A 22,225-nucleotide genomic window follows, 5' to 3' on the forward strand; every position below is an offset into this window, starting at 1 on the left:
GTATATGAAGTGTGGTCTAGAGTCATGCCCCACATAAAGCATCCTCCTTGGAGTGATCTGAAAAGTCGGATTCTGTGTGGTTTGTCAAGGCAGATCAGTCTCGTCCTTCACTATCCTGCTCCTGCTGTTAAAACCATGGGTCTATACATAGAATATTAATCTCCACACCATCATCTGTGTGGGCAAGTTGTTTAAACTTCAGACTGAGGCCCCGTTAGCTCCAAAGCATTTCAGTGGTGTTCAGTGCCACCCTCTCCTTAAGTCACCACTGAGAAACAGCCACCGTTTACAATGTACTGACAGAGCTAAACAAAAAAATTAAATATCTGCAGTGTTTCTGTACTCCCAAGGGAAAGAAAAATAGAGATTATCTGCAAGTTTTGAAAGACTAGTGTTCACCACAGTGGAACATACTGGAGATTTGGCTATACTCTGCCCAAAATAGGAAATTGATCCCAAACATTGCCAATGGGAAATCCAAAAAAATGCTAACTTCAAAAGCTACAAATTTTGTTTCAGATACATACGTCAGTATTTACCTGCTGTATTGGTGAGAAAGTTTGTTGCAAGTAACAGAAACTCAAATCAAATGCTCTAAATTTTGATCACTGGATTTGAATTTCTAAGTTGAAAGAAGAAAGGACTTCCAGAGACATTAGAATAACTTGGATAACTCATAAAACTGAAGGGATTTCAGGAAAATCAGAAGCATCCCAAAGATGTCAGAAACTAGCACCTCTGACAACTGGATACGTCCCCCTCCACCCTAGTGTTCAACCAGACCCTCTACTGCTCCCTGAACATCAGCCCCACTTCCTGTGTTTCTACTCGTGCCTCCGGTGTGACCACCAGCAGCTCTGAGTCACCTCCGAAAGACCAAAGCCCTGGCTCCTCCCCTGCCAGGTGGGAAGTTCCGTGGGAAGATCAGGATTGGACCAGCCTGGGTGGCTCGGACAAGCCGTGGTTACGGGCCCTCGTGAACCACTGGAGGTGGGAGCAGCCCGTTTCTAAGAGGAAGACTGAAGCTGTTACAAAAAGAAGGCAGACGTCAAGATGAGCAGGAAAAACCAGTGGAAGTCCATCCTCCAACCCCACTGGCAATTATTTTAATATCACTTTCGTCAGTTTGTCACTGCAAAGCGGCAGGGCCACCTAATCCCATTTTACACAACATCACCTCTATTATTCGCTATTCTAAAATGTTTTAACTTTTTTCACCTTAAAACACCAAGGGACTGCTATGACAGTGCCATCGATTTTTCTCACACGTGTTCTATAAAATGTTTACACAAAATTCCGAGGTTGAGTTTTTACGAATTAAAAGAATGCATTGTGTTGAAAGACAGGAAGCAAAGGTGGAGGAAAGAGAAAGATGCCTATGATGCACCTTCCCAACAGTTGCTAAGATGTCTAACATCACTGCTTCCCAGCTTATAACAATGCCTGGTTCAATCAAGAACAACATTAAGACTAATGAATATTAAAATTTTTTTAAAAACATAGGAAAAGCATTGTTTGTTCACAGGTGTCTACTGCAAATAGGTAGAGGTTCACACTCTGTGGTTACAAGCGGCAGTCCCTGCTTTCGTCCCTCAGATATGCCTCATAAGAATTCATAGTGCAGCCCTGGCTGGTGTAGCTCAGTGGATTGAGCGTGAGCCTGCGAACCAGAGGATCTCAGTTCGATTCCCAGTCAGGGCACATGCCTGGGTTGCAGGCAAATTCCCAGCAGGAGACAAATGAGAGGCAACCATACACTGATATCTCTCTCCCTCTCTCCTTCCCTTCCCCTCTAAAGATAAATAAATAAAATCTTAAAAAAATAAAAAAGAACTCATAGTACATTTTAAATAAAGGAATATGATGCAACTACATGGAAAATTTTTCATAAGGCACAACTGTTTATTCAGCATCATTTGCAGAAGTAAATTCACTCTTCTCCATCCAGAAATGTGTCTTTATTTTTAAAGTGTGACATTTAAGGAAGTGTTGCCTCACAGATACTTGAAATTTTTTATCTGTTCATAAGATCATTATCAGCCAGAAGTATAATAAGGACACTTCATGGCTAGTCTCTCCAAACTTTCTAGATAATCTTCTTTGTTTGAATTGTTACTCATATGAATCAGTCTAACTCAGATTTTGAACTTTTTTCATCTCATTTCACACATACACTAATTACTAAAATTCTGTGGAATATCAAGAATATATTTTTGTTTTTCTGACAAAAAATAGGTATAATTTTGATTCATTCACACTGGATGGCTATTGTTGTGTTGGCTGTTGTCATTTCTTTATTTGACAATCTAAGGGAAAAGAGGTCCATGCCCCTGACTACGTAGTCAGGTATTGTATGTTTTAAAAATTCTTGCTCCATACCAGTTGAAAAATTCCTGTTCTAACTCAATTGCATCCTTTGAGATTGCAATTGAGATTGCACCACCCATTGTCGTGTTTCTCAGACACACCCCCACATCAAGTGGCCCAGGACTGTAATGACAAACATGCAAGTGAGACTTAGGGAAAACAAGGGCTAGCAGCAGCAGAACTGTCACCACCCCTAGACCAAGGGGTCAGAGAGAGTGACTGCCGAAAGCAGAGGGAGAATCCACAGACCCATGCTAGGCTAGTCTTGTTAGATGAGCTGGTTAGTTAAAGAAATTGAGAGGAAGCGTTAACAAAAATCAGCAGAAACTAGACAGCATCATTGTGGGTCTTTATCTAATAATAAAATGATTAGGATTAGCTGTGTCTTTATTTTCACTTTCTACTTCATTTTTCTAATAATTCCTCTGCCTTCTATTTACTAAAGTTCCAACACATGACAGATTGGAAATGCCCTTTCCCACAGGTAACAAAAGATGCTCTGCCTGGAAGAGGCTTCCTGGAGAGGAGCTGCCCATTGCTTGTGCAACAGAGGCCGCGCGGGCCCCCAGTGGGGAGACAGCCCAGTCCAGGACACTGACACCCCAACCTCACTCTCCTACCTCCTCCAGTCTCCTGGTGAAGTTTTCCACTGGCTAAATCCTTTGCTGTCCATATGGGTCAGTCCCTGGGATAAAAAGCAGGAAACAGATGGGGGGACAGTGGGTCCCCTTTCTGTACAATTGAAAAACTCGCGTCCCCAACGTAGCAAGGGCACAAAGTCCCATCATCGCAAGTCATTTTGGTCATACTCCCTGTGCCACGAATCACAGCATTGCCTCTGAGCTCCAGATTTGCCCTTCGGCACATGCTCTGCCCTGACGAGCAGAACGCTTTTAAGCATCTCTCTTGCACCGAGAGCTGCTTGCTGAGCTTTCTCAGCAGAGGGCCCGGAGGGACCCTGCGGAAGGAAGGGGCCCTCCACCTGCTGTTGGCCCTGGGTCAGCAGTGTTGGGGGAGGGACTACGGTCACACGTGGCCCCAACCATACACACACAGCATGTGGCCCCTTGGCAAGCTCTTAGCTTCTCAGCTGCAGCCTGGCCTGGTGGTAAAAATAGAACCCATTTCACAGGGTTGTCGTGAGTCCCGATTTTAAAGTGCATATGGACTCAGCACATTGCCGTGCAGTTCTTACATGGTGAACCCAAGACGACTTGGGTTTTCTTGCTCACACACTTGGGGCATGGAGCTGGGGGAAACTTGGGCTGGCACAATGACTGTCTGGCACAGACTCTGAGGGGACGTAAAGTCCTACAATCACCTTAAGACATAGTCACAGGTCAATTATTGCAAGTATCCAGTCCAATATATTGATCAGTACTTCAGTCTTTATACAAACATGAGACTTCTCTCTTACTGCCCCTGCTTGTTAGCTGTGGCTTCAGGCCCCACCAGGGTTAAGGACTTGGATGTAGGAAGTAGAAGGAGGCAGAGAAAAGCTCTCACTTGACTGGTAGAGTCAAAATATGGCTTCAAAACCTTTCTCTTCATCAGGGAATATAAATGTTTAATCATTCGATGTTGTACACCGAAAACTAATATAGTATTGTATGTAATCACTCTATGTTGCACAGCTGAAACTAGTATAATATTGTATGTCAACTGTAATGGGAAATAAATTAATTTTTTAAAACCTAATCCTTTTTCTTATCAACACTGTTAGGATTCTCCAGAGGGGTTCCTCTCCAATGGTGTATTCCAGTTCTCCCGCCCGGCTCCATCCTTAGTTCCAGAAGTCCACTCAGTACTGACCTTCTCTGTCCTCAAAATGGCACCCCTCTTACATAAGATTTGAAAATGTTCCAGACCAGATCTCTCACACCCCAAGTGGCTCCCACTAGGCCAAAAGAATATTGATGTACCCTTTGTCCCAACAAACTCTAGGACTGAAGGTCAAGCCAAACACAGCAACAGGTTTCTTCACTTGACCTCCAAAGCCACTTGCCAGTGCCTTCTCAGCCTGTTCTCTGGGAGGCGGCCAGACCCCAGCCCACCACATCCGCCCCGACAGTGAGGTCCTGCTGCACACTCTTGGACCCGCAGGTGGAGCTCACCACAAAATGGAAATGAGACGGGTTTTAAAAACTCCCTCAGCTTTTTGAGGGAGGGAAGCAGTTCTGATTTGAATTCTTCCTGAGAGACTATCAGCTATAATTTATCATGTTATGTCTTTATTTTTCTTCCCCACGACCCTTAATTGGACCATCCCTTAGGTGACCTCATGCATGGTGATAAATTAGCCTCATGTTGCCTTGCTGGGGTTTTCCCACAGACTGGGCCTTGCCATTGTGAGGGTAACTCACAGTCACTGAAGTAGAAACGCAACTGTTACATGCAGGTCACAAACCCCACCCATTACAACCTGTCTTTTCAATCTCGCTGTGTCTGGCCAATCTAAATGATGTTGAGATATGATGTCACCAGTGGTCACCATTTTATTATATACAAAAATCAGATAATAACATTTCTGATCCAACTATGCTTATGCCAAATAGCTATAATGACCCATTTTGGGAGGGGGGAATAAATAATTTTTTAATTTATTTTTGCCAATTTCTGCTGACAGTTTCATAGTCCTGGACATGAGCCTGGTAATCAGAAGAGTTTTAAACAGAAAGATAAAAGTCCATAGAAAAGGAGGTTTGGGTTTGAATGTTTTTTTTGTTTTGTTCTGTTTTTCAGTTTTCTTAAAATTTGGGTTTGGATTTTTTTGTTGTTCTGTTTTTTGGTTTTCTTAAAATTCAGACAGAGAAAGTACAAGGATAAGTATAACCTGTATGCACTATTCTGTTGGTAAGACTGATCACGTACATCAATATAAAATGGTCAAGGTGATACACAATTAGTTTGAAAACGAGTTATGAGAATCCCTGGAAGCAGCAGCTCCCCAAACCGGCTGAGTCCGAGCTGTCAGTGAGCGGGACCTGTCATACATGAGATGGCCACCAGGCTACACAAGGTCCATTCTTTGCTTCTTGGTACCAGAACCCTGATATTACTGGAGCACTGTAGCCAAATAAAAGCATTTCCTGGCTTCTCGTGCAAGTTAGTATGGCCATGTAGCTAATTCTGGCTGGTGAATATAACTAGAATACTGTCTATTACTTCTGAGAAAGCTTCTGTAGGAGTGATGAAGAGGTGGTTGTGAATTTTGGGGTTCTCTATCCCATCCCCCTTCCTGCCATATATAATTTGGACTGTAAGGCCAGATGCCTTCAGCAAACATCTTAGAACACGAAATAATCTTAAAGTCAGAAGCCCTAGATGACAGTTCACAGGAGCCTGGGTCCCACTGACCATTAAACTGCCAGGCCAGCCCTGCACAGCTTCTACCACTCCCCTTCCATGGGAAGGAAAGTAAACCTGACACGCTTAAGCGCCTGTTATTACGCACCGTCACATCCTAAACACAGCGATGCTGGCATTTTCTGGGCCTGCCCAGACTCCAACAGGTTATTTTAATTTTCACACAACTCTAACAACCTCAACAACGCCCCCTGGTTGCCAGTGACTGTGCGTGTCATTGGGAAATGTTAACACTGGGGGAAATGCCTATTGTAGAATGAACAGAACAGGTATTTAGAGTTTGGGGTTTATCGCGCCACTTCAGCTTCCCTGAAGTTTTACTAGTAAGATCACTGATTATGAGACACAGAGAAGTTGGGAATTCCCGGTAGAGAAAGTTAAAGGGCCAGGAGAGGAAGCTTTGTGCATACTTGGCACAGAGAGGAAGCCAAGGGCAGTGCAATCTAATACAGGTGTTGCCACCCACAGCAGGGGGAAGACAAAGTGTCAGGTGAGTGTCTGTGAGACGGTAGCTATAGCAACATCAGTGTGAGGGAACCTATTTATTATAGAGTTAAGAACCTCTTGTAGTGTAATGGACCTTAACTGAACAAAGCACCTAGAAATCATGGAAGCCTACTAATAAAAAAATCAAAAGCCCCAAAGGAAGACACCTATGTTAATTACCTGGTAAACTCATAGTGCTGTTTTGGTTGTCTCAATTAATTACTTTTTTAAAAAATTAAGCTCCTAGTTAAAGAAATCTCCTTAGATATCGTAGATTGGAAACACCCAATTCAGTAAGGCTTTACTAAGCATCTACAGGTCAGGATAAAGACTGTTCGGGAACCGTCGTGCCAGTGAACTCTCCTGCTGGCCACACTGAGCAACTGCTGTAGAAACGAACACAGCAGCGTTAGACTCACAAACTGAGCGAACACAAACTGTCCTGACTTAACTAGCAATGAACTAGTGTTGCAGCCACACATCCACACTTGAATAAATTATACTGGTAAAGGAAAGAAAAGAGTATTCTTATAAAAGGAACCAGAATAAATATTCGAGTTACAATAAGGATGTGGTTCTGGAAGCTTCTGATGAGTTATTATCAATATTAGATATTTCTATCAAATAAAACGAAATACTAGATAGCCTATAGACATCACTTAAGGTAGACTGAATCTTTTGTACTTCTGCATTCTCCCCCTGTATTAGAATGACACACCATGCCTTGGCCACATGGCTTTGCACACCTCCCATTGCAGCATCCCAGTGTGGAAGCACCCCAGTCTGAAGACGAGCCACCCAGCAAAAGCCTGGGTTCGATCAGCTGAAGTCCAATCAACAGACGTATGAATGTGAGAATAACCTGGTGTGAGCCTCTGATTCTTCAGGTAGGAATAAGGGTCTTCTAAGTTCTGAACGCTTATATTCCCCCTAATTCATATGTTGAAATCCTAACCCCAAAGATGATGGAACTAGGTAGAGGCTTTGGGAAGTACAAAGGTCATGAGTATGGAGCCCTCGTGAATAGGATCAGTGCCCTTACAAAAGAGGCTCCAGAGACCTCCCTTCCCCTCCCACCATGTGAGGACAAAGCAAAAAGGCGCCGTCTATGAACCAGAAAACAGGCTCTCACGGGACACCAACTCTGCTGGAGCCTTGGTCTTGAACACCCACCCTCCAGAGCTGTGTGAAGTGAATGTCTACTGTTTATAAGCTCCTCAGCTTAAACTATTTTGTTATAGCAGCCTGAACAGACTCAGACAGAATCCAATACACCACTCAAAAAGTGCAAGCTATTATTAGGCATTTTTAAAAGTTTAATAATGATGAAATAAAAGTATATAACCCAATATATAATGCCTTAGAATCATTTTGGGGTTTTGTCATAGCATATTTAAAGTCTAAAAGATAGAGAATGTTCAATTGGTACAATAAAGGCTTCAGTATAAGACATGTTGACTGGTAGAGTTATACTTTGCCAAATAGTTATCTAGGATAATATAAGTGTAATCATGGCTTGCCACGTCCATTTCCATTTCCAATCACGCAACCATAGTCTCCAATATGCAGCAATTTTCTCTTTCGTTTCTGAGCCTTGGTGCCGTATTGCCTGTGTTCAACTCACAGCTGAAGAGGGCGGCCGGAAGGCGGCCGGGGCGGGAGAAAGCGACCCGGAGCCCAAACACTGCATGTGCGCGGCGATCTGTGCCAATGAGAGTTTGTCCGAATGTCGTGTTGTGAGCAGTTTCCTAACCCAGGTATACCGTCTGTGCTTCAAAAAGGCGGAGGTTATTTCTTAAAATTGTATAAACAGATGACATGATACAAATAGATCATGTGCTTACTGGTTTGAATGAACAATTATTAGTCTTTATAGTTTTTATTTGCTGAATATCCTTGAAAGAAACACATCACCAATTTCTTATTTATCTCTCTCTCCCATAATAGCAAGTATATGGAAGTCACTCAAGACACATACTTAAAATCAATAATGAATGACACAATCTGTGGTTTCAAAGGTATTTACTATTTGGTCAAACAATAATTTTTTAATTGTCAGTCATAAAATGAAATGCACATTCATATACATGTTAAATATTCATCAGATCTGCATTATGGCTACATGACACCATTTTATACTCTGTGGAAAATGTAATTCCTGAGATCATTATTGGCTTTTACAAATCCTTTTATTCACTGTCAAATCATCTTTCCTTAAGTGATTTGGGAGTGTGAATTGAGGTTCGGATGCTCAATCTCAGACCAACTTTCTATATCAGTTAAATGAGAAAATAGGCTCTATCTTTTATAAAAGGTAGAAAAATAACCATGGGGTGCAGATTTTTTCCCTAAAGTGTACTGCACAGAGAAAGTGCAGACCGAACACCAAAGAAGTCTTTTCTTAATGACTCTCAATTCCCTAAGGAATGGATGTTTTCCAGGCAACGGGTCCTTGATATGTGGCAGTCCAGCTGTTGTTCTGCATTTATTTAAAATATCCCTTGCCTAATAACTGTGTTCATCTTTAAAAGAAGATTATGTAAAATTACATTCAATTTCTTTCTACAAACCAACAGAGTGTTCAGCTTTGCCAAGCAAACGCGGTGTACACGGAACCTGAGTTCTCAGTCACCGGCCATGCATCCCGACCTGCCCTTTGCCTGATGTGCCCACAGCCTGCATCCTGAAAAGCAAGTCCCGCCTTTTGTGAAATCTGTAGAGTTTACACTTAGAGATAGAGTATCAAATAAAGAATAACCATACGAGGCCTAGTAAAGCTTGAATGATTTCATACTTTGTATTGAATGGTTTTCAAAACAATCCTATAAACACCTAAATAAAATATAAAAGGACAAAAGCTGTCAGCACTTTCTTTCTTGGGTTCAGTAAGGCCTTGGAATCATTTGTATCTGTGTTGGATACATTTGGATTCTCTTCTGCATCTTGATGTCCTTGCTCATGAAAGGACTGGAACAAATTAATTAAAAGAAAACCACTCTGAAACCACTTGAACTTCTGATCCTACCATAGAGGTTTGAAAGCTTATGAAACCTAGCTTGTATTTTTTTCTGGGTTTTGAGGTCTAAGTGATTACAGACTGCATGCTTCTTGCTTTGTGGTGATTTTCTAATATGTACAATATATGAAAAAGTGGATATTTACCGAAGATCTTGTATACAAGTCTTTTCAGACTGGAACTGATAACCTTTTGAAACATTTTTAATAACAAATATTGGACAGTTTCACAGATCTGAAAGTAATAACAAGTCTCCTCAACTTACAGTCAAAAAAATTATCTTTTACCTAAACAGGATCAGCTTAAAATCCTTTTGGAGATGTTTTTATTTATTAAATGCCTTCACTAACAACCCCTTCCATTTCCTGTTAATCCAATTCAATTTCTCCTGCATACAAAGTGATGAGCAGAATGGCTGTAAATCCAGTTAACATGCCGACATTCTGAATCATGAAGAAGGTGAAATCGATTTTTCTTCCAGTTACCTTTTCTCTCAGCATATCGTTCATCTCTGGAAACTAGAAGGAAGACACATTGTCAGATAACTGTTGCCACCTTGTGGTAAAGCATAAAATAGTCATCTGCAGATTTCTGTGGGGGTGGAGGATGGTCCTTTATGTCAGATGTTTAAATGTTTTAGCACAGAAAGCACAATAGTAATAAGCCTTGTTAAACATCAACAAGAATGAAAGTATTGAAATAATGTTCCCCAAGTGAGCTAATCAACCAGTGGAATGGAATTTGCTTCATTTTATTCTCTCGTTTCCTCTCTCCTCTCTCTCTGTCCCCCTCCCACACCATTCTTTCAGGGTCTCAAATGCATCCCAGCCTCTTTCCTTCCTCAAATCTTCAAACTCACCAAAATTTCCATCTGAACTCTTCTGCCTCCAATGTTTCAATGAGCTAAATCCTTCAGGTCTCAACTTAAATCATATTTTCTTAGAGAGGCTTCTCTGAGTCCCTTCTAACTTACATTAGATTCCCTTACTTTCATCTCTCATCATATACATTGCTTTACTTTTATTTCACATATTTTTATTTGTAATTACTAATCATGTGTGTGACTTTGCTTGTGTGTTGAATGTTAAGTTCCCCTTTTTGTAAACAGGAGGCCTCCCCAGAACGAGGAGCCTGTACCTCTTCTGTCACTGTGTTTCCCCCAGTTTCCTGACCATGTCCAGGCCTGGTACAGAAATGTCTATTCACGGTATGTGAATAAATAATTTTTTAGCAATCACTATACATGTAATTTCTGTTCTTTTCAATGCGCGTCCTTTTGCTTGCTCTACCCCTCACCAAATTACAAGGTTTTTAAATAAATTATGCACTGCTCTAGGATTGAACACTATAACAATCTCATTATAGTGAAAGCAATTAAAACCCCAAGTTCTGTATGGAAGATCTACCCTTTCTCAGCAGGTAATTTCTACTGAATGGGCTCCATGCGGAGATCTGTAAATGACATTTCAAAAAGCATAATCCAAAACACCAGCTACGGCTGCAATGGTGCATTGTACAACGCCAACCTCCAAATGCCTCCACAGTCAGCCATGTGCCCGATGTAAGAAAATTGTTACAAGGATAAAATGGGTGAAACCACCCCGAGAAGAGTGGAACTGCTGCAAGTATACACAGCGTCATTTATCAGTATTATTTCTGCAAACTAAACACTCTAATAGATTCTGTTCTCATGTCAGAGAAAGAAGGGGTGACCGAGCACAGAGTAGGAGGCATTAATTCTGTGAAGAAAAATACAAATGCAGTGGTGGTTCTAAGCGTCAGCACCACACAATGAACACAGAGAGTCATCATCTGTCGCTAAGAATGCAGATGGAGGAAATTAAAGTATTAAAATATGTCTCTAATACATATTCAGTGCCAAATGCGAAGGAAATATTCTTTGATTTGTATACACTTAGCACTTCCTCATGTTCTAAAAAGCTGTGAATGACTCATTTGAAAATGCACAGAATCAATTGTATTCTGCCTCTCACACACACACGCGTATAAATACATAGACATAAATCGAGATGCAAATATAAACTGACCCAAGTACATATTATCCAATTTTAATCTGCCAGTTTTAGTTTAACCCCAAAATGTTATCACTGTTTAGAACTTTGGAACAACAAAATTCTACTTGCAAAACAAGTTATTCCTCTCCCAACGCAATGTCCTCTCAAAAAAAAGCAGGAAAAACTCCCGAGGGATTTACTGTAATAGAATACAAGTTTCATCCACCACAGGACAAAAAAATCTTGGGACAATATCTCTACTTCAGCAAAAATAATTTACTTCCTCTTCTATCAATAAGATCATAGATTACAGAATCAACAAGAATCCCTCTCAAACTGCTATTAGTACAGAGTACTCGAAAAGAGTTATCTGTTAAACCAGAAATGTTTTAAATGACAACAAAAACAACCTCCATTTGCCCTTAGTCAAATTGTAACCAAGATGTTTATTTAAAAGTTTTAAACTAAAACAAGATAAAATTTTTAAATTTCTTACCATATCTGCCAGAGAAATATAGAGAAACATGCCTCCAGCAAGTGCAAATATAATATTTGGAGCAAAATTGTTGCCCACCAAAATGCCGAAAGCTAGCCCAACGTAGCAGGAACACGCGGACAGGAAGTTGAATAACAAGGCTTGTCGAGTGCTCATTCCTGCATTGAGTAGGATCACGAAGTCCCCTAGAAGAAGGAGAAAATATCAGATAAAGAGGCTTTTCCATTTTTGGCTAGGGTGAAAGAAAATCAATGTCTGACAAGGGTTTCTTTGCTCCAATGCCATCAGCAGAACCCCACCGGAAGCAAGAAAGTTGACTTTGCAACGTGAGCAGAGCCCCTTACCCAGCTCGTGCGGAAACTCCTCGCACAGGATTGCTATGGAAGTGCTGAGTCCCTGGAGAAGAGACAAGGTGCAGGAAGCCCCAATCGCCAGGCCGTCGATGAAATTGTGGAGGGCGTCACTGAGCGTTATCATCCAGGCAATTGTCCCTATTTCTGACAGCTTGGGCCCCTTCAGACAAGTACATGAGCTTGACTCCGTTTTTTCATGCTGCAAAATGGCAGAAAATGAATCAGCAGAATAACCAACATTTCTTGAAAGTCTAAGATACACAGAGAAGCGAATATGTAATGTATATGCCTTGAGGAAGACAGACAACTGGTTGTAACAGAAAGTCACAATGGATGGGAACCCCTAGCCCTGTGTAATGGAGAAAAGAAAATTTATGGTAGGAAAAAAGGAAATGAATAGACGGACAGGCCTTGAACAAGCTACTCAAAAGACATTTTATTTCACTTTCCCCTTAAAACAATCCTTTGATTTGTATGAACAAATTCCTACTACTGCCTTACTGAAATGTAGCAGATATTACCCTATGAATTTGATTTATTCACATACATTAAAATAAAAAACCTTTTTCAAAGACTAGGTTTAAAGTCTTTTCCACATTACAATTTAAATGTGAAACGTGCATTCAAAGCACAGGGACATCAAAGAGCATTTCTCTAGTCCTTCCTGTGCCACCATGTGACTGTGAGCAAGGGAGTGGCCCTCAGTTGCTTCTGCAATAAAATGAGGAGAATGTATTAAATGATTCATTTATTTTTCCATGACTTACTAAGTTTCCACAGTCTTCCAGGTGCCACGCTGGGTGTGTCGACTATAACAACATACTCCCTACCCCCTATAATTTCAATATTTCATGAAGCATGATCGAAACAGACTTGCCTTTACCATAACACGTCTTTCTGTTTTGAAACAATAATAAAAATATAAAATCTTACAGGGACCCTTTGTAAGAATGTAAATTTTCATGAAGTTTACACAATCGTATAAAAAATCAAATGTCAAATATTAACTAAAGTGTTTTCCAGAAACTGAAAAAAAAAGATAATAAAATGCAAATACGTTTTTAAGTAGGGAAGCAATTTGCTATTAAGGAGAAAATATTTTATTCCTAAGTCCCCTCCCCTCAATGCTGCCTCAGCAGCTAATCAACGTGTTTATTGAGCATCGGCAATTTGCGTAACAGTGTGCTCAACGCTGCAGGAAATGCACGGAAGCAGAAAACACGGCCTCTATCTTCAAGAAGTATATTTACCTTGGAGAAGCAAGATGTAAAGTACATGACTGACTTTTTTTAAGTGCACATGAGATATCCGGCTGAGAGGGACTTCCTTCCGAGCAATCATCTGAGAGATTTTACATTTACTCCAACATCACTTCATTAGTGAAAACACTTTGGGGGCTGTTCTGTCAGAATTGACTTTAGAGCTTGCAATACATCCTTTCACTGTTTCATTAGTGGAACATCTTCATCTTGGGTGATTTTTGTTTGTAGGCATAGCCAAAGTCATTTGGAGCCAATAAATTCTGAAACTTTTATGGAAGGAGGGAGAACTGTTCGTGCTAGTGATAGTAGAGGTAGTGGTAGTCGTCATAATAGCAGGAGAAATAGTCACAGCAAAGCCATATGGCTTTATTCCGTGCCTGGCACTGTTCTGAGCACTTAGATATTTAATGCCTTTAGAAAGACTCCATGGGTGAAGCATAACCGTTATCACCATTGTATAGTTGGGGAACTAAAGCACAGAAGTGGTAGTCAACTTCTCCAGGGATACAAAGGGAGGAGTGGGGTGGGTGTTGCTGTCGTTGTTGTAACTATTTCACTCCTCCAAAGGTATAGCAGACAGTGGACAGGCGCTTCTCATTTGTAACAAGGTCTGGACGCAGTTCACAAGGAGAACACCCCCTTCTCTCCAAAAATTGTTCTTAAACACTTGAAGCAATGTGGGACTGTGTTTTAATCTTGTTTTATTCTAAAAGACAAATCTCACCAGCATAAAAAAATTCCATCTGGTCTTAAAATGTGGTCTTTTTACTTTATAATGTTAAAGGGTGAATTAAACTTAATTTCTTAAGGCAAATTAAAAATGTTTTAAGTTTACTTGAGCAAAAATTAATTCAAATATGGTGGTGTCAAACAGGAAGTGGTTACAGCACTTCTCCAACAGGGGTTCAGGGAAAGAATTTTATAGTGAAGAGGCAAAGCAAAGTGATCATTGACGGGGTATCACCTACAGCCTAGCTGGCTGTTTGTGACTGTTGGCCCCTGGGTTTTAATTTTGTACCCTTCAGGCATTTACAGGCTTAGATTTGGTTTTGCTTCCACAGACCACCATAGCATTAGAGACACCTCAGTCTACTGACTTTCTTGTTTAATTAATTTAACCATTAATATATCTTGAATACACCAAAATATGAAAGATTATGGTTGAGCACATAGCTTGGAATAAATGCTCCAGAGCAGGAAGCAATTACTGCCAAAGGAGAAACAGAGACAGTCATGAGAAAAACCATAGACAAAGAGATCTTGGCTTTGCAAAATCTTACTGCCAAGATACACTTAATAAGACCAGTCATTTTCATCTTCCAAACTTAGTTTACCTGATCACATATTTTGCAATTTTTTATTTTATTATTTATTTTATTTTTCAATTACAATTTATAATTTCTTTATTTACTTGTGATGGTTTAGCCTTGATAACCTTAATGATATTTTATAGTATATACAAATTCTGTATCCAAATTCCTTTAATTCTGAAAAAGAAATCAACATATCAGGCATGATCACCTTACCTCTAAGACCAGATACTATTGACTGGATTTACTATGCTTCCTTTTAGCTCTATAAGCCTAGGTCTCAAATATATAGAACTGTTGGGTTGGGTTGGCTAACAGTTATACATTTTTAATAGCTTTGAAAGAAACAAAATATGCAAATGTTCACAGAAAGTTATTTTTTAAATTTGCTTGAAAGTAAGTTACTGAGCAGAGAGAACACTAAATTCAATTCCTTCTAGTTAAGTTAGTATTTTTCTCTTCCCCCTGCGGCTATTTTGTTTGTTTGTTTGCTGTTGTTATTGTTTGCTTGCTTGCTTCTCTGTTTAATATGCACATTAAATGTAAGCCTATGCATAACCTCAGCCATGACGAGGCAATTCAATTTAGCAAAAAGACCAAGGGCCCAATACCCAGAGCTGAATTCTAGCTTGGCTCTGGCAAGGATTATTGTGTAATCATCAACAAAGCTGTGAACATCTCTCATCTTAGTTATTAATGAAAATGAAAATCTAAGAGATCTACAGAATAATCAGGATGGGGAAAGAGAGAATACATCATGGACCATAGTTATAAGAGTAGAGCAGAGACTAAGCAGACTAGTAACATAAGAATGGAAGAAGCAAAAAGTAAAAGAAAATGTACTAAGAAATCAAAATGAGGAAAGCAAGCGGGCTTATTGCAAAACAGTTTACATTTAAGTAAGGAAGGGGAAGATCAAAAAAAAGAAGAGGGCATGGGGGGAAGGGGAGGAAGAGGAGCACATGGAGAAAGAGGAGTGGCGTGAGGTGGGAAGAGGAGAAAGAGAAAGGAAAGGGGGAGAACGATTAAAAGGATAAAGAAAGGAGAATAAGAAGAAGGAAGAGAAGAATGAGAGGAGGCAATGAGGAGGGGGAGGGAGATAAGGAAAGAATAAAAAGATGTGGCTATCCTTCGGTAAAATCTGGATCATATAAATATGGCTTCCGCCTACACTAAAATAGCATGCAGAGTAGTAGAGATGATGAGTATCTACATATTTCCACATGTAAAGATGTCCCAAACATAGCGGTGAGGTAAAAAAATTATAAAACAGCATGTCTGTTGGGCACTTTTGGTAAAAACAATTATTATAACTCCACAATGGTCTAAGTGAAAATATATTTAGGATGATAATATAAAAATACTAAGTACAGTTATCCCTGGGAGATAGAACTAGATAATCCCTATTTGTATGTTGTTTTTTAAATCTGGAATGGGTTTTCTGGATTTTTTTGCATGTACATAATATTTTAACACTCAGAAAACAAAACATTAAAGCCACGGGATGAGAATCAGCAAGAGGGAAAAATGAATTTGTGACGACTCAGCAGTTATCATTGCCAACCAACGAGGTAAAGCTACAGAGGCAGACTGCCTGTAGGTTTGATCTGGATTGAGAAGATGGTATATTGTCCCACTAAAATGAAACTATTTGTTGGGTTAATGGCTGCAAAGATCAGCATGAGGACAGTCAGGCTTCATTCTGCACTGGAGGAGGCAAGATGAACCACGATTCATAAAAATACTTTTATGGTTTGTTTAATGTTTGTTATATGTTCTATCAGTAAGAAGGTAAAATCAAACAACCAGTGCAGGGAAATATTAAATTCCATATTTCGTGCTGAAAGAATTTTACAAATAAAGAGGCTGCAAATAAAGATGGGTGGGTTTTAAGGGAAGGAACACTGAATGCAAGATAGCTTAATGATTAAAGGGTACGTATGTGCTTTGGTATCAAATGAGTATAAGTTTGAGTATTGGCTCTGCTACTTAAGATCTCTGTTTTTCAGAAAGTTGCTTGGGTCCTAGCGAATACACTTAGACAAGAAAAGGAAACAAAAGGTATATACACATTGGGAAGAAAGAAACATAACTGCCCATGTTGGCAGATGAGAATCTATACAGAAAATCCAAAAGAATTGACCAAAAAGAGATCCTGGAACAAATAAGCAATTATAGAAAGGTGGTAGCATACAAAATATACAAAAGTCCATTGCTTTCTTACATACCAGCAAAAAACAAGTGGATTTGAAAATACCATTTGTATTAGCTCCCCCAAAGAAAAAATACTTAAGTATAAATTTTTTTAAATATGTACAAGATCTATATATAGCAAAACACAAAACTATGAAGAAAGACATTAAAGAAAAACTAAGTAATGGAGAGAGATTCTATACATAAGGATCAGAAGACTCAATATCATCAACATGTCTGGTCTTCCCAATATGATCTATAATTCAATACAATCCAAATCAAAATTCTATCAAGTTATTTTATGGATGTTTTGTGATTCCGAAGTGTATACAGAAAGGCAAATAAATCTAGAGTAACCAACACAACATTAAGGAAAAGGAACAAAGTTGGAGAACTGACTCTACGGGGTGTCGACCTATCCACCTACAGTAATCAAGACAACGTGGTATTGATGAAAAAATAGACAATAGATCAATGGAACAATAGAGAGCCCAGAAATAGACATATAAATATGCTTAACTGATCTTTGATGAAGTAACAAAGGTAATACACTGGAGAAAAGATAGTCTTTTCAAGAATCGGTGCAGGAACAAGTGGACATCTGTTCACTTGCACACATACACATGCATGATCTAGATGCAGATGGCATAGCCTTCACAAATATGAACTCAGAATGGGTCATAACCTAAATGTGACACAAAACTATGCAACTCCTGGAATATAGCACAGGAGAAATCCTAGATGACCTTGGGCAGGGAGATAACTTTTTAAATACAACACCAAAGGCACAATCCATGAAAGAAATCATTGATAACATGGACTTAATTAAAATTAAAAACTTCTGCTTTCTAAAATACAATGGCAACAGAATAAGAAGACAAGCCACAGACTGGGAAAATATATTTGTGAACAGCACATATGGTAAAGGACTGTTAAAATATACTGAGAACTCATAAGCTAAACAATAAGAAAACAAACAACATGATTAAAAAGTGGGCCAAAGACATTAACAGACATCCCACCAAAGAAGATATACAGATAGCAAATAAGCATATGAAAATAAGCTCCACATTATATGTCATCAGGAAAATTCAAACTAAAACCACAGTGCGATAACAGTGTATACCTACTAGGATGGCCAAAATCGGGCACAATGTCATCATCAAGTAGTGGAGAGGATGTGGAGCAACAGGAACACTCATTCATTGATGGTGGGAATGCAAAATGATACAGCCACTTTGGAAGACAGTTTGGCAGTTTCTTACAAATCTAAATGTATTCTGACCATATGATTTAGTAATTTCTCTCTTTGGTACTTAGCCAAAGAAGCTGAAAACGTTTATGCAAACATGTTTACAGCAGCTTTATTCCTAATTTCCAAAACTTGGAAGCAACCAAGCTTCAGTAGGTGAATGGCTAAATAAATTATGGTATATCCACAAAATGGAATGTTATTAACACACCTCCCTCCAAAAAAAGAGCTATCAAGCCATGAAAACACATGAAGGAACTTTAAATGCATATTACTAAGTGAAAAAAAAGCCAATCTGAAAGGTTACATACTGTGTGACTCCAACTATAGGACATTCTCAAAAAAGGCAACACTTTGGAGACAGTAAAAAGACCAGTGGTTGCCAGGGATGGGGAGAGAGAGGAATAAACAGGTGGCACAAGAGAATTGTTAGGGTAGTGAATTTACTCCATATCAGCGATTTTTTAGCCTTTTTCATCTCACAGCGCACATAAACTAATTACTAAAACTCTGAGGCTCACCAAAAAATACATTTTTTGCTGAGCCAACAAAAAATAGGTATAATTTTGATTCGTTCACACCAAACAACTACCATTGTATTTACTGTTAGCATTCTTTAATTGGACAGTCCAAGGGAAAAGGAGGTCAGTGTCCCTGACTAAATATCAGGTATTGCATGTGTCAAAAATTCCTGTGGCAAGCCAGTTGAAAATCGCCTCTCTGTATGGCATGACAATGACTTATACATATTGTTACAAATTTGTCCAAACCATAGACTTTATCACACCAAGAGTAGACTCCAAACTATGGACTTGGGTCAGTCGTGATGTGCCATTGTAGGTTTATCTATTGTATCAGATTCACTGACCTGCTGGAAGATGTGGATAACAGAGGAGTCTATACATGTGTGAGGGCAGGAGTTACATGGGGAATCTTTCTTCTCCATTATGTTGTGAACTTAAAACTGCTCTTTAAAAAAATAAAGCTCTCTTAAAAAAAAAAGTTACATGGAAGCTGATTTCAGATTTCTTATGTGTAGAATGGTGAAAATAATACTACCAACTTCATAGAATTGTTATGATGATTAAATGGAATGTTTATAAACCACTAAGTGCTTCATGAATGATAATTACTGTATTGCACAGAACATTTTACCTAGTAAAGATGAATACAGCATTAGCATAAGAAAAACAAAACTGCCTGAGAGAAAAGTGTGCAAAACAAAATATTTCTCATGTATAATCCTTGAATATATTCAGGAGCATACTGATTAAGTCTATTGGTGGGGAAAAAAGAGAAAATTAAATCTACAGCAAAAAAGAAGAGCTTTAGGAAAGCAAGAGGGTACAAACACTTGTTATAAAGAAAAAGAAGAAATTTTTTAACAAGGATTCTTGAGATTGGGCATAAATGTAATCTTAAAGATGCTATTGACTTTCAACTACTGAAGTTCAAGGTATGTGAAAGAGTCATGAGATTAATTAGTCAGAAAGTAAAAGTATGAAATCTGAGTTAATAAGTTGATATGAATCAGATAGTTGACTGGGTATAGGAGGAAAGAAACTTAAAGATGTAAAGTAATATCCTCAGTACTTCAGAATTTACAAAGCACTTTGAAATGTTAGTGTCTTCATTTTTTTTGACCTTTACAACACCCTCATGAGTAAAACAGAACAAGATACTGATATTCTAATTTGAAAGATGAGGAAGACAACAATCCAAGAATATAAATGACTTGCTCAAAGTCACAAAGAAGGTGTTGAGATTAGGCTACTCAATTATTAACTGAGCACCTATTATATAACAGTCAGGAACTGTGCAAAGAACTGATGATAGAAATACAAATAAAAGAATCTCTATCTTGTTGAAATTCACAGTCCGGAAAGGAACATCCAGGATTCACACCTCAGGTTTATGAGAAATAGCTTTCATCTGCCCTTCCAGCATGACTCCCCACCCTCTCGCCCTGTCCTCTGTCCTGAGTCGGTCCTGAATGGGCCACCACTATAAGCTTTTTGGTTTCCATTTGAGATTGACCACTGAGGAGCCCTACAGGAAGTTCAGGGATGCAAAGGAGGGAGAAATCATGGTATGTATTTTTCTGAAATCCCTTTGTGGTGTCTCCTCAGGCTGTCCATGACATTCAATTGCAGTCCACGGCTCTCCTCAAGAAAAGTCCCTTCCCACGTTCCAGCTCCCTCCCTTCCAGCCTTTGGATCAAGGGGTGCTCACCACTCTACCATTACCGGTCCCTGGTATATGCACCATCCCTGTGCTTCTCTCACACCCCACTCACACCTATAAATAAACCTTCCTGACATTATTCTAATTTGAGTGTCCCATCTGTTTCCTATTAAGATGCTAACAGATATAATCATTGGTGCTGGAAATAGCCATAAGAAACAGATCCCCAAAAAATGATGTTTAATTGGGCTTTTCATATATTTTAAGTATAGGGAAACAAGAAATGAGATTACTCCTAGGTGGGCTGCATTTTTCAGTGAAATCCCGAATAGAAAAGGGATCTGCCGGGTCTAGGCTACATTGGGAGCTTTCCTGTGTCTTGGTCTTTATGACCCAGCAGACCCATGGGGACCGGAAGCATCTATGGCAGAGAGAGATGCTGAAAGGAGCCTTCTGGCAAGCCCCATCAGAGAACCACAGTATAGATCTCTAGGCTGTCAGGATAAAATCATGTTCTCATTTGCCATTAACTTATTTTTCTTAAAAGCAGTTCCTCACTTGTTTCTGGAAACTAGTACAGACTTATCCTGTGTCCATGTGGCAGTAGTGGCTATGAGATCATGCTCAGCATGGATTGGACGTTACCTGACTGAGCTATGTTACCATAGATCAGTTATTCACATCAGCATTCCATTATTCAACTGTATGTTCGGGATGAGGCCCACTCCGGTCTTGAAGACACAAACAGCAACGGCAGGTGTTTTCAGGCCCTCATGGTATCTAAACCTAATGCTTTATCTCCTTTCCCACAAAACAGCAAGGCTTCCTGGATGGACCCATGGAACTGAAATAACTGCCTTTCATTTTTGGTTTGGGAGCACATCATTTTACTGTCTTGAAAAAATAATTTAGGAGAAATCTGAGGGGTTTTCAAAAATATGCTATGATTTTGTCCATGGAATTTAAAGCATATACTGTTCAGTATTTACAGTTATCTCAGTGGCCTATTTACATCGCTCGAAAAGCCTGCCTACTCTCGCTCCAGATGAGGACAGCATTAATGTTCTTATACCTTTGAGAAGCGAGGTGTCATTTCTTATGAAAAGCCTTTATAATGTACTTTCCAGCCCACACAACTCTCATTGTTACAGAGCAGTCTTAAAGGGAGTCAGGAGGCACCAGAAAAGCGGTTATTTTTTTAAGGTTTGTAGGCATTTTTTGCTGGGCTCCTGGGAAGTAGTGTTCCACAAACAGAAGGACGCCCACATTGCTCGGCATGCAGGCTCCCAGGATGGTTCGGATGAGGAAGCAGGGGTAGGGTGGGTGCGGCAGAGGGACGGCGGACCCCATGCAATGCCTGCCTGTTGCGTACTCACCATTTGACATGAATTATGTCAAAAGAACTGCAATATAGAAGATCCCACCCAATGTACGACAGATAATGGGGTAACTCACGCTGCCAGGGTTCAGAGAGTGCTCTCTGATTGGCAGAGAAAACCTATAAATGCAAGCCTCCTGGGACAAGAAGCTTAGAAAAAATGGTCAAAGGCAGGAATGACAGAGAGATGGCAAGGGGGATGAGAGAAAGTGCTAACTGCAGCCACAGTGACAGAACAAGCAGTTAGGACCATGGCACCATGTTAAGGAATAGGCAACCTGTCTGTAGAGAAGAAAATGAACAACAGAGAGTTAGAAATAAAAAAGTCTTCTCTGTGAGAGGGCAACCAGAACCCTCATCTATATTTCAATAACTGAGAAAAGGAGAGGGCATCTCTACTCTGTATGTGAAGCATGAGGGGTGGAAACTATAGGGTATAAGGGCACCAGGACCTCATTGCCTCCTAAAGATGTCACTGTGACACTCTGGCAATTTGATGACCAGTTTAAGAAAAGTTCTATAGTAGGGAACTGGGTATCAGAGATAC

The 22,225-nt window shown here is 39.7% G+C and overlaps 1 protein-coding gene across 2 annotated transcripts in view; it reads right to left on the reverse strand.

Annotated features, from left to right (window-relative positions):
- Nucleotides 1-7,558: 7,558 nt before the first annotated feature.
- Nucleotides 7,559-22,225, reverse strand: part of SLC39A8 (solute carrier family 39 member 8) — a 69,912-nt gene continuing 55,245 nt past the window's right edge. For both annotated transcript variants that reach the window (XM_037156884.2, XM_037156883.2), the window contains exons 7-9: nucleotides 12,091-12,298; nucleotides 11,747-11,931; nucleotides 7,559-9,753 (exon numbers count right to left, since the gene is read on the reverse strand). In XM_037156884.2, coding sequence (XP_037012779.1) covers nucleotides 9,604-9,753; nucleotides 11,747-11,931; nucleotides 12,091-12,298 — 543 coding nt within the window. In that variant the 3' untranslated portion in view covers nucleotides 7,559-9,603. The remainder of the gene's footprint in view (nucleotides 9,754-11,746; nucleotides 11,932-12,090; nucleotides 12,299-22,225) is intronic.

This window comes from Artibeus jamaicensis, unplaced genomic scaffold, assembly GCF_021234435.1.
Source record: "Artibeus jamaicensis isolate MK-2021 breed Jamaican fruit bat unplaced genomic scaffold, CSHL_Jam_final contig_452, whole genome shotgun sequence".
In the NCBI taxonomy this organism is placed as follows: domain Eukaryota; kingdom Metazoa; phylum Chordata; class Mammalia; order Chiroptera; family Phyllostomidae; genus Artibeus; species Artibeus jamaicensis.